Genomic DNA, 12,068 nt, shown 5'->3' on the forward strand with positions numbered 1-12,068 from the left:
CCTCTCCCAACTCCCACACTGGGACATTTTTCCACATTTCCAGGATTATGGCCACTTTTGCTTAGATCTATGTGTGTTGCCTCCACATACAAAGAAGCACTTGGGGACGGGATTAGTAGGATTAGAAGAGATTCACATATGTCCAGTTCAAGCAATTGGTATTCAAAGCTTTACACTTTCAAATGCCACCAAGAGAGAGAAAAGGAGCTGAGCGCTGGCTTTGCATTTCAGCACCTTCCAGTGGGGGACAGTGCTTTTTTATCAGTGTTTAAAGCTGTGGTTTCTGGGGATAAACAAATTCTTCCCTCTGTTTAATCCAGCATGATGCAGCACCAGCAACCCCTCGCCACAAACACTTTGGCTTCAGTTACACTGGTGGGTCTCTAGTACAGCCCGCTCAATCGTGCACTGACAAGAAGACAGAAGTATCATAACTTTCCTGGTTTTCATTTTAGAAGTTCATCCTGTGAACTTCTAGCAATCTCTGCTTGGGTTTGGTACACAAGTAAAGGCCCTCTCCTGTGCAGTTTTTTACAAGTATTTCTTTTCTGTTGTTTGAAGAAAACGAAGCATCACTAGTTTTAGATCATAAAGGCATGATCCTACAAAATTCTCATAAAAGTCCCTTTGCTCATGCTAGGTTAAACTCCTCATGTGTGTAAGTAAACTATTCATGTGGGCAGAGCAAGGCCCTAAGATTAAGCAAGTGTTTTAGGCATTTCTTAAAAAGCAGTAGAAAAATCTACTATTTTCTCTTCCATTTTTTGATAGACTGTCTTCTTCATTGCCTTTAGAGCAATGACAGTGGTGATTTCCTGATATTAGATACATCAGTAAAGGCACAGTCTTTGTTACATAGTTTGCATTTTGGCACTCACTCCAATTATAAACAAATATTGTTTAAAAGTGAAGAGGAAGACTTTAATATTAGTCAAAGTAACAAACCTCTCTGTAGTAGAGTGAGAGATTTCTGGAACAGAGCAGGTGGAGTTTTTTTAGTACATTCATCCAATAATTAATTAATTCGTTCTTTTGTTCAGTCAGTTTCTGCTCACTAGGATAAAAGCTCTTGTGGAATACTATATTGTTTGCTATGACTTAGAAGAGATAGGAATATATATACCCACATGGAAGAAAATAAATTTTTTCATACCCTGCAGAATATCTTCTAAGTGATCTTTTTTTTTTTTTTTTTTTTTTTTTTTTGGAGATAAGTGTGTATTTGTTTTACAATTTTCAGCCCAGGAATGAAAATTCAGAGTATGTGAAGTAAGCTGAAGGAGATTTAATTTTTGCTAAAGTATTAAAGATACTTTCTTAATTATTTCTTTTTAATTTTATTTTTAAAAGGCATTGAGTTCTGCGGGAGTGTTATCTGCAGTCAATATGTTTGATACTAATCTACTAATATGACCAGTATTTCGGTGTGAAGCTCAGTGGGTGTTTATTCTCATGAGTAAGATAGGCCAAGTTTGAACTAATATTTTGTTAATTTGTCATTTTTGCAACTCCAAGGTTTATCTAAGTCTGACTTCAGATAAAAATATATGGGGAAGGGTACCATGAATGTCCAGATTAAAGGAGCTAAGTGTTGAAATTCCGGTGATTTTGATAAACTACAAAATTTTGCAGTGCCCAAATGACAGTATGGGATTTCAGATGGTGGAAACCATTAAAAGTGGGGAGAGTATCAGGTCTGTATGTGTGCCCCAAATCTCCAGGGAGTTCACAGCAGTTCACATGCACTAATAATGCAAGACTGGTCCTCTGCAGTTTAGCAAGGAGGTTGCAATATTGGCAGAATCCAGAGCTGCTACACATTCATCATCCATTTAAATACCTGCCAGTTGCGAAGATGTTCACTTAGTATCAAACCCAATGTGAAAAAGAGAAGACAACTCGAAGCACATATACCTGTGAACTTCATTTTAAATTGAATTTATTTTTAGAGGTGACAAAAATATTTATTTTCTACTGCAGCTGTGGAGAGCAGTCATGCAGAGCTCTAAAATTAAAAATGCATAGAATCTCTTGCTTCTTTCCCTTTACTTTTTATCATTCTCTTTACTGCTGCCCTTTCCAATCTGCTTTACCTATCCATACAGGTACATGAAGGTTCCTCACACCTTGCTGATGCCTCCATCTTTGCTGGGCCTGTTGGTCTCGCTGAACTACAATAATAAACTGTTAGGGAAAATAACAGACCACTGATAATTACACAGGGACACTGCACTACCGATGAGTGGGTGAGCTAAAATGTTTATTTGCTTTTCTGTGAATTAATGTTCTGGCAATTAGGAGGCAAAGGATTTTCCTCATTTTGTGCTTGTGTCATCCCTCTCCAAAATGATGTTCTTTGTGCTCAGAAGAGCCCTGGAGCTCTCCCCTGGGTATACATACAAAATATCTGGAAGAGAAGAGGGAGTGGCACAGGGGCAGTGCAGACTGCATGTTCCCTGCGCACAAACTGGTTGATGAAGGACTGTAGCTTCCAATGTCCCGTTTTTTTCCCAAGCTCCTAGCCAGCAGCATGATTACATGGTATTTCCTACTGCTGGGCAGAGTGCTCAGCAGTGCTAACCTTCACCAAGGAATCACTCATTTCCCCTGATTTTCCTTTCAAAATTAGATTTGCTGACAGTATCTCAAGCCACTGAATTCCAGATGAAGGTAGTGGCTCATCAGGGACCCTGTTAAGCACTCCTGCAAGGAGGTGTTTTACTGATAAAGGGAAAGAGATAATGGCTTTAGGCTAGACCTGGATACATGAAGCTGCTCTTACTGGACACTCAGCTTTGGTTCAGATACAGAAGCATGAAAAGAGAAAAGGCTACAGAAGAAGTATTAGCGAAATAGAGAAGATGGCTTGCTTTTCACTCACATATTCTTCCCTGAAAACAGTTTTACTCATCATCAGCGGCTGAAACAAAATTGTGATCTCCCTTAGCTGAGCTTTGTGTCTATGGCTGGCATGGACTCTCTTAAGATCTTATTATTAATATTTCAATAATCAATTTCCTTCTTGGGAAACAAATATGAAAGGGCCTGCCCCCAATTAAAGCATTTTTGTTTAAAAACTAAATGATCTCACTGGAGTAATTAAGCCCTTCCTTACAGTACTCATGAGTTCTTTATTACAAGGAACTGCACTGGTAATTTGAATTTTAGGGGCCTGACCTCTGAGTCTATTGAAACAGAGAGACATCAGTCAGCTTCAGTAAGGTTTGGTTCTGGCCCTGACAGGTCTCATAATAAGCAAACAAACACTACAGTTTGTCAATGTTTCAGTGGTTAATAATTAACCTTTGCCATAAGCTGATGAGAAAACATGGTGTCAATGGACCTAGTTTTCTTTCCTTCTCTCTGTCTCTTAAGAGACAGAGAGACCTTTTACAATCTTCATTACCGAGTACCTGTCTCGGTACAAGTCTGCTACAAGCTCTCAGAAAATGTGAGCTCCCAGTAATATATTGGTAGGTCTGTGTATTTCCCAGTCAAGTGGCCCATTCTGATCATCCGTCTTGATGTAGGCTGAAGAACCTCCAGCCCAAGAAATAGTGCTGATGGACCCTGCACTTCTCTAGTCTCCCATGAAACAAGGGCCGTGTGCTTGGTTTTAAGAGCAAGTGGTTCCAGGGACTGTTGTCTCCTTTGTGCAAGAAACACACATTTCAGAAGATGAGCTTTCTTTTCTTTTCTTTTCTTTTCTTTTCTTTTCTTTTCTTTTCTTTTCTTTTCTTTTCAGGTGTGGTGGGACAATGACCATTGGGCTACACACTGCTGACACTATACTTTCTCATGTGCCTGCTTTCTGACCATCATTCTTCTATTTGGAATTGTGTTTGATGTTATTTTCTCCAGTGTATTTTATTTTCCATTTGTCAAAACACATCTACATTAACAGTGCAACTGCCACTAAAAAGGGACTGCCTGCTTTGAGCTACAACTTTAAACAAGATGGGAATGGAGAGTGATTCAAATTATAAGGGAGGGAAAGTGTGATTTAAATGATGCAAAAAAACTTGTTTCATATAGTAAAGCCTCCCTGCACCTCAAAGTTTCAACAGCTTGACTAAAAGTAACGTAGCAAGAGACCTGGAATTAATCTGTAAAAAGAGTCTTACATGTTAGCTGGGCCAGATTTTGCCATTGCTGGTGTTCATTAGCATCTCATTGCACATGTCATCCCATTGATTCCAATTTAACAAGCCCACACAATAGGGTTCTATTCAAGACTGGTGAAGGCAGCCCTTACGCTCATCCCCAAACACTAAGACATGGCAAAGGTTTGTGAATAGACTGCAGATAATTTTTGTTGTGTCTTCTAGAATATGTACTAGCCTATTAACAACCCATAAATATTCACTCGAGACACGCATTGTTTAAAACTGAGATACAAAATGAGACAAGGATTTTTTTTCTTTCTCTTTAATGAGCCATCCATGCTTTCTAATATCCAGTGCAAGAGTTATTCAATAATTTCTATGACTTTATTTGTTTTCACTATAGCTATTTAAAAAATTGAATGGAATTGAACTTGCTTCTTTCTTAGACAGCAAATATTTGAATCTTTAGTCTTTATAACATTAATGTTTTCACTGTGGCCCAAAGGCAACTTTACAAAGTCGAGAAGCTTATGAAAAAGCAGCATATCCGGGGTTTCTGGTGAGGAGGGTTTGCGGGGAGTCTCATGTACTCTCTCTCTCTTATTTTGTTTATAGCTGATATTTAAATAGCCTGTGTGACTTCAAGACTAACTCAGTAACTGTCAATGACCTACTAAAGCAAAGAGGGAAAGCACTGTTAAAAGTCAGTGGACAAGTTTCTGTATTAAGTGTACTAGTTGGAGAAAGTTCACAGAGATGTAGGTGCAAGCAACTCTGAGTGATGTGAGAGGCAAGAAAGAAAGACAAAGAGATCTCTCCTATTTGAGAATGCTGGCATTTTAGGTATGAATATTGTCTGAGGATACAGAACATAAAGGCAAAAGAGAAGATAAATACAGGCCTCTGAACAGTATTACTACCCTTGAACACAGTACAAACTAGCCTTGATTCCAAATTAATTAACAAACAAGTTTGTTTAAGATAAAACCGCCAGATTTAGCCGTTTCTGCATGTGAAGTGTGCATCACAGTCTTAGTTCTGTGACTGATGGATGATTTCAATATTTTGGAGGTACTACAAATTTTAGCAAGCATCTAAATATAAACTATTTAGTGGATGCATATTCAACAATACTTTTTCTTCTTACATTCCAAAGACAACAAATTATTTCACAGTTGGCTAATACCATGACGCATCTGATTGCTTTAGAAATATTCAAACTGGCTTGCTATAATCTTTTTACTAAATAAAATGTAGGCTTCAGATGCACTTGCTAAAGACAAAATAAGGGAATGAAGTGCAAACTGTTGATTAAGGGTTTTTTATTGTTTACAGAAACCAATTTCAGGCTTTCAGTAGCAAATGTCACATATCAGAGGACTAACAATTTACACACCTCTAATTAGTCTTTGACATTTAAAATTTTATTACTAAGTTTTGATACGCTATTTTTTTCAGGAAGTTTTGCAAATCAATATTTAAATACAGAAAATAAAATGTCATTCTTTATTAACTGCACTGAAATGACCATTAATTACCCCTCAGTTATTTTTCTGTAAGGTTAGACTCTCCTAGGAAGCAGTTATCTAGTATGGGCCCAATCCTGTAGTCCTCCGAAGGATACTTTGACCTGAATAAGGGCTCGAGGATCATAGTCAAATAACAGGGACAAATTTTGTTCTGACTCATTGATGTCGATGGGTTCGAAAATATATGAACAGAAAAGAAAATTTCCTGTAATCAGACAGTGGGATATTATCTCCAGGTTTATTTGACTGGAGAACTACAGTATTTTAGAACAGCCTTCTAATCCCTTCACAGTCACAAGGGAATTTGATACTGACCTCACAGTATGGTCAAATCTATTTCTAGAAAACAAATTTGTGATAACAACAAGAATTAAAATAGACTTTCAGTCTATTCACTTTAGTGTTGTCAAAAGTGTCAGATAATGAGATGCTATCAATCTGAATTATACTGTCAGTCTAAATGTAATCCAGTAATACATTTTGAACAAAAACAACATGCATTTAAGGAATCTTGGTTGTCCTCTCTTAAATAAAATGAAACACGAGCAAATTTAAGCTTTAGCGTCGAATACAATTTAGTACAATTAATTCGTAGCAACATTCATCTCAGAGAGAGCTGGCTGAGGGCTCACTTTCATCTTAAGCAGTGATCTGTGTTTCGTTCTTAGTATCAATAACTACATTATTATAATACTAAAATGTATAACTAATTTTTATATTAAAAGCACAGTTTTCAAATGTCCAAATTAAATTAAAAGCAAACTGAGATAACAAAGCCAAAAAAACTAATTGCCTTCTAATAAACTCACAAGAAAAATACATAATATTGATTTAATTAGTCTTCATATTACGAATCAGATCCTGAGTTGCTGGTAAATTCTTTCATACTTGTACTGAGTATGGGAAAAGTACATCACATTTCCGCAGCAAACTCTATGAGAATTCAAAATTAGGCACTACCTTAAAGTACATTCTTTATTTTAAATCCGATAGACTATATTTAAAAACACATAATTTTCACTGTGAGGTAGCTCGAAAAATCAAAACTGTCCCATGAATTGCAAGTTGCAGCCATGCGTTTAGACGCCGTTACGATTAAACTTTCAGTTATGCACGGATTGCGTTTCATGTCCGTGTAGGATGAGCGCGGGCGCTGCTCAGAGACCGTCTTGCACCTGATACTCTGCGCACTCTGGAAGAGTTTGCCTTTTCCGCGGAAAACACACTTCCCTCCCTCCCCAAATCTCTCTGTCTTTATGAAAACATAAAATTAAAAGCGGGGGGAGGGTTAATTTGACTTAGCACAATTTAGCTATCATTTTCTCCCTTCTCCTATACCCCCGGTTATTAAAACACTTGATTTTCTGACTCCTGGAGCTTAATTTCGTTGAAGTCAGGGTGCGTTTTGCTCCTGACCGGAGCGGGATGGCGGCGCGCCGTGACCTCCTGAGCAGCCCCGTCCGAAGCGGCCTTCGCGGGGGCATCGCTGTCACTTGCAAAACTTCAGCGCCACCGGCCGGGCCTGGGTGAGCCGGGGGGCTGCAGCCCCGGCCCGGCAGCGAGCCCGGCTTGGGGTGGGCTCCGGGCGAGCACCGCCGGCGGGGACAGCGCGGCCGCGCTCAAGCGGCTGTGCCGGGTCCGTGCTGCGCCCGGGAACCGCATTGCCCCGGGTGCCGCTGCTGCTCTGACAACTCTTCCCTTCCCTTCCCTTCCCTTCCCTTCCCTTCCCTTCCCTTCCCTTCCCTTCCCTTCCCTTCCCTTCTCTTCCCTTCTCTTCCCTTCTCTTCTCTTCTCTTCTCTTCTCTTCTCTTCTCTTCTCTTCTCTTCTCTTCTCTTCTCTTCTCTTCTCTTCTCTTCTCTTCTCTTCTCTTCTCTCTTCTCACTTCACTTCACTCTCTCCTCTCCAGCAAAATTGCCTCCCCAGAAGGCAAAGGAAAGTGGCCCCGGGAAGGCTCAACGCCCCGGGCGCGGTCAGGACCCGGCAATAGCGCTGGAGCAATGCCGCCCTTTCAGTCACGGCTTCGGGAGGGAGCCCGTCTCTGGCGAGACTTCCTGTGCCCGGGATTCAACCTCGCGCTATTTTCTCAAATCTTTCCTTTGCTTTAGCGCGACTCCAAGCAGAGCCCAGCCCCGGGTGCGGTCCCGCCGCCCCGTCCCGGGGCGGGGGATGCTGCAGCCGGGCAGCGGGACGCCCCCTCCAGCCAGCCCCAGGGCGCTGGGGAGCAGCGACATCGCCGGGCAGGGGAGCGAGTGGAAATGGGGCCGTCATATCGCTCCCGGTGGGGGCCCGACCTTTCCTTCTCGTCCCACATGAGGCCAGGACCGCCCCCGCGGTGAAACACCGAGGCCCGGGGCGGCAGGGCAGCGCGGCCCGGCAGCGCCGCGCCGGCCGGACGGCACCGCTGCCTGTTGCTCCCCCGACGGCACCTTCTCTCCTGCCGCCTAAGCCCGCCTCGGCAAGGGCCGGGCACGGGGTGCTCCAAAGCGCCGGCGGGGTGAAGACCCCGCTGCCCCGCCGCCGCGGCGCCCCAGGGCGGCCCGGGGGTGCGCACCGGCCCGCCGCCGGCCGGCAGCGCCGGGCCCCGCCGGCTGGGGATGTGCCGTCCTAAAAGGCCTTCCCGTCCGCCCCCGTCGCCGGGCAGCGGGGAGGCAACTTCCCCCCCCCCCCCCGGGTTTCTAAGCCCGGGGGGGCTGCGTTTTCTGCTCCGGGACGGCAGGCGCCGTGTCACGGGCCGGAGCTGCCTCTGGCCGGGGCAGCCCCGGGGCAGGTTGCCGCCCGGGGCGGCGAAGGGGGACCGCCGGGGGTCGCGTTCCTCCCGCGAACGCGGCTTCCACCCCCCCCCCCCCCCCCCCCGCTCCTGAAGCACCGTCGCGTTTTCTTGCCGAAACGCTAACGAGCTGGGTGATGAACGGCCGATTTACTAGTCGATAATAGGTTGTGAAGTGGCTACGCCGATACACTTCGACGGCCCGGCTCTTTCGCGGTTTTAAATTCGGTGGCGGTGCTCGGTCGTGTGTTGCAGTCCGGTGCAAACGCGCCCGGGAGGCAAAGGCGGAGGGGAGCGCTCCCCCGGAGCAGGCAGGGGGGGCGGCTTTGCCGGAACAGCCTCAGCGCGGGGAGAGGAGCCGCCGCGGGCCGCCCGCGCCTCCCCCGCGGGGTGCGGAGCCCCGGCGCGCCCGGCTTCGCGAGGGGGGCGGCGGCGGAGCCGGCGGGGACGGGTGCGGGCACGGGCACGGGCCGGCAGCCTTTTCTGCCTGTTTGTCCAGCAAACGCCGCGCTCAGATGGAGAAAGAGCGGGATGGATTTGCGGCTCTCCCGGCGGATGCGTGATAAGTTGGAGCCGCGTTCAGTTATTTCTGTGAAACACTCTTCTAAACGAGGGGTGATTCGCCTTATCTCTCATTCAAGTAACTTTCTTTTCTTCTTTTCTTTTCTTTTCTTTTCTTTTCTTTTCTTTTCCTCTTTTCTTTTCTTTTCTTTTCTTTTCTTTTCTTTTCTTTATTCTTTCTCTCCTCCTCTCCTTCTCACCGCGGGATTTGCTGACAACGCTGAAAATCAGAAGGCTTTAATTTTCCTCAGCAGACTAAGCACAGTCAGACTCAACCGGATGAAAGTGTCCCTCTTTTCCTCGGGGCTTGGAGACACTTTTTGGAGGAGTGGGATCACGCCAGGGAGGCTTCTCCCGGGCCCCGGCTGGAAACGCCGGCAGCCGTCTCTGCCTGCAGCCAGGGAGAGGGGGAGGCCGGGCTGCAGCCGGGGCGGCGCTGGGCGCCGCTGTGTGCGCGCTGCCCCGGGACAGCCGCGGGCAGCTCCCACCCCGTCGCGGCCGGCACCGCCGGCGCTCAGCGCACCCCCGGGCTGGCAACACCCGAGCAAGTGCCGCGCTGCTGCCGTCGGGCGCGCCCACGGCTGCCCCGTGGGACCCACAGCCCCGCCGCCCGGCCCTCCCGCGCACCTCCGAGCCGTCCCGGTCCGCATCGCGGCAGCGGCCCCCACCGCCGGGGCGGTCACAGCTGCTCCAGGCACCCCGCAAGCCCCGCCGGCCCCCGTGCGCCCCCTCCACTTCCCGTCCCGCCGCCGCCGAGAGACGCCCCCGCTCAGATGGCAGCCGGTTACTTACTGGCGCAAACACCTCTGGCTCTCTCGCAACGCTGCCCCTCGGGGCTGGCTCCCTGTCGGCCTGCGTGTGTCCAGGGCTTGACGGCAGCCGCTCGGTCCCCGCGGCTGCTGGCTCCGGCCGCCCGCCGCGCCCCCCGCCCCACCGGCCGCTCCTGCCCGGCGCTCGCCCCCCGCGGGCCCGGCGGCCCCCGCCGCCACCAGGCGCCCCGCTGCGCCGCCGGTTCACAGGGAGCCGCTCGCCCGGAGGGAGGCGGGTTTCCCAGCGCGCATCTTTCCGCGGAGGCTGCGCGCGGGCCGCCCGCGCCGCTAGTTATCGCTCCTTTAAACAAAGCGGCGAGCCAGGTACGAGCCAATTGCAAAGAGCCCGGCAAAGCGAGGGAGAGCCGGTGCCACACAAGAAACCCTAGACGGGGGGGACCGGGGGAGGGGGAGGGAAACGAAAACAAAGCGGGGAGCAGCACCTGGAGCCGGGCACGCTGCAGGACAGGGGGGGACTGATCCCCCCCCCCGGCGGGCGGAGGGACTTCCCCGGGCTGCTCCTGCCCGCTGCCGCCCGGGGCCGGGCTTTCCCCACCGGCCCCGCGCAGGCACACATCCCCCGCGCAGCCCCCGGCCTCCCTACTGTAGACGGGATGCGGTTTTATATTGGAAATTAGGGGCAGGGGGAGGAGATGGCGTGCACACGGAGCGATGAGTGTGTGGTGTCAATCAGAGGGGTTTTGTGTCTCCTTGACTCCTGATGGTCCATGGCTGAGGTGTCCCGGGTGGCACCACAATGAATATGAATAGGGGTCCTTGCTAAATGGGACAGTCAAAGCGCACCGCCCTGAATAATGGCACGTCATCCTAACTAGACCATTACACATAGGAGGGCTCCTTTTGTCTCTGCTCTCTGCTGCAGCTCTATAAAAGCCCCTCTTTTTCAGGCTGAGGTTAGTCCAAGCATACACTAACTAGCCATCCTGTAAACAGGCTGAATAACCAGGGGGAGAGAGAGAGGGACATTTTGGAGAGAGAGGGGGCTGAGGGGCATTTTCTTCTTCCTCTAGTGTTTTGAGTCTTTTCCTCACAGAGCCTGTCATCTGTTTGTTTATTTTTCATTTCATTTTCGTTGTTTTTTAAAGGAGACTTGTCTTGTTCCGCCACCTCCAGAGCAGGGAAGAGTTTCTTGCTCAGAAGCCTGAATACAATGAATTCTGACTCCAGCTCTGTCTCCAGCAGAGCTTCCTCGCCAGACATGGATGAGATGTACCTGAGAGACCACCACCACCACCACCACCATCACCACCACCAAGACAGCCGGCTCAACTCTGTCTCCTCCACCCAGAACGACCTGGTGCAGAAGATGTCTGGGGAAGGCCTCTCCAGGACCGGCTCCAAGGCCGGAGGGGAAGGCAGCAAGTACAAAATCAAGAAGCAGCTCTCGGAGCAGGACCTGCAGCAGCTGCGGCTGAAGATCAACGGGCGGGAGCGTAAGAGGATGCACGACCTCAACCTCGCCATGGACGGACTGCGGGAGGTGATGCCCTATGCCCACGGACCTTCCGTGCGGAAACTATCCAAAATCGCCACCCTCCTGCTAGCCAGAAACTATATCCTGATGCTCACCAGCTCCCTGGAGGAGATGAAGAGGCTGGTGGGGGAGATCTACGGGGGGCACCACTCTGCCTTCCACTGTGGCACGATGGGACACTCGGCTGGGCACCCGCCGCACGCCGCCAGCGCCGTGCACCAGGTGCACCCCATCCTCGGCAGTGCCTTGTCCTCCGCCAGCACCCCCACCTCGCTGCCCGCCTCCCTGCCGGCCCTCGGCACCATCCGGCCCCCCCACTCCTTGCTCAAGACCCCCTCGACCCCCCCGGGCCTGCAGCTGGGCAGCGGCTTCCAGCACTGGGCGGGATTGCCGTGCCCCTGCACCATCTGCCAGGTGCCCCCCCCGCCCCACCTCTCGGCCCTCAGCGCCTCCAGCATGGCCCGCATCGCGGGGGACACCAAGGACCTGCTCAAGTGACTCGGCGCGCCCCCGCCGGCCCGGGGGGCGCCGGGCGGGCGCCGGGGGGGCTGCGGCCGCCTCCCCCGCGCCCCCCTCCCGGCCGGGCCCGGCCCCCGCCCAGCCCTTGCCTCGCCTCGCACGGGCTTAGTGTAGCAAGGACCTTGCAAAGGTAATGTTTTAGGCGGCTTCTGGGGCGGCGTTTTCTTATTACGCTAAAACGAAAGAAAAAAAAATCCCTCTTGTAAAAAGAATAACAATAATGCCGCTAGTGGTAATAAAATGTAAATATTTCCTTAAAATGGATGCAAAAAAAAAGACAT

General features: G+C 49.3%; 1 protein-coding gene across 1 annotated transcript; it reads left to right on the plus strand.

Moving 5' to 3' along the window:
* Positions 1-10,944: 10,944 nt before the first annotated feature.
* OLIG3 (oligodendrocyte transcription factor 3) lies at positions 10,945-11,766 on the plus strand. Its single transcript, XM_013958922.2, has one exon. The coding sequence runs from the start codon at positions 10,945-10,947 to the stop codon at positions 11,764-11,766; it is 822 nt and encodes a 273-aa protein (XP_013814376.2).
* The last annotated feature ends 302 nt before the right edge of the window (positions 11,767-12,068 follow it).

Source organism: Apteryx mantelli, chromosome 3, assembly GCF_036417845.1.
Source record: "Apteryx mantelli isolate bAptMan1 chromosome 3, bAptMan1.hap1, whole genome shotgun sequence".
Lineage (NCBI taxonomy): Eukaryota > Metazoa > Chordata > Aves > Apterygiformes > Apterygidae > Apteryx > Apteryx mantelli.

What these genes read in the sequence shown, in the direction of transcription:
- OLIG3 (XM_013958922.2), top strand. Translation starts at nt 10,945, where the DNA reads ATGAATTCTGACTCCAGCTCTGTCTCCAGCAGAGCTTCCTCGCCAGAC.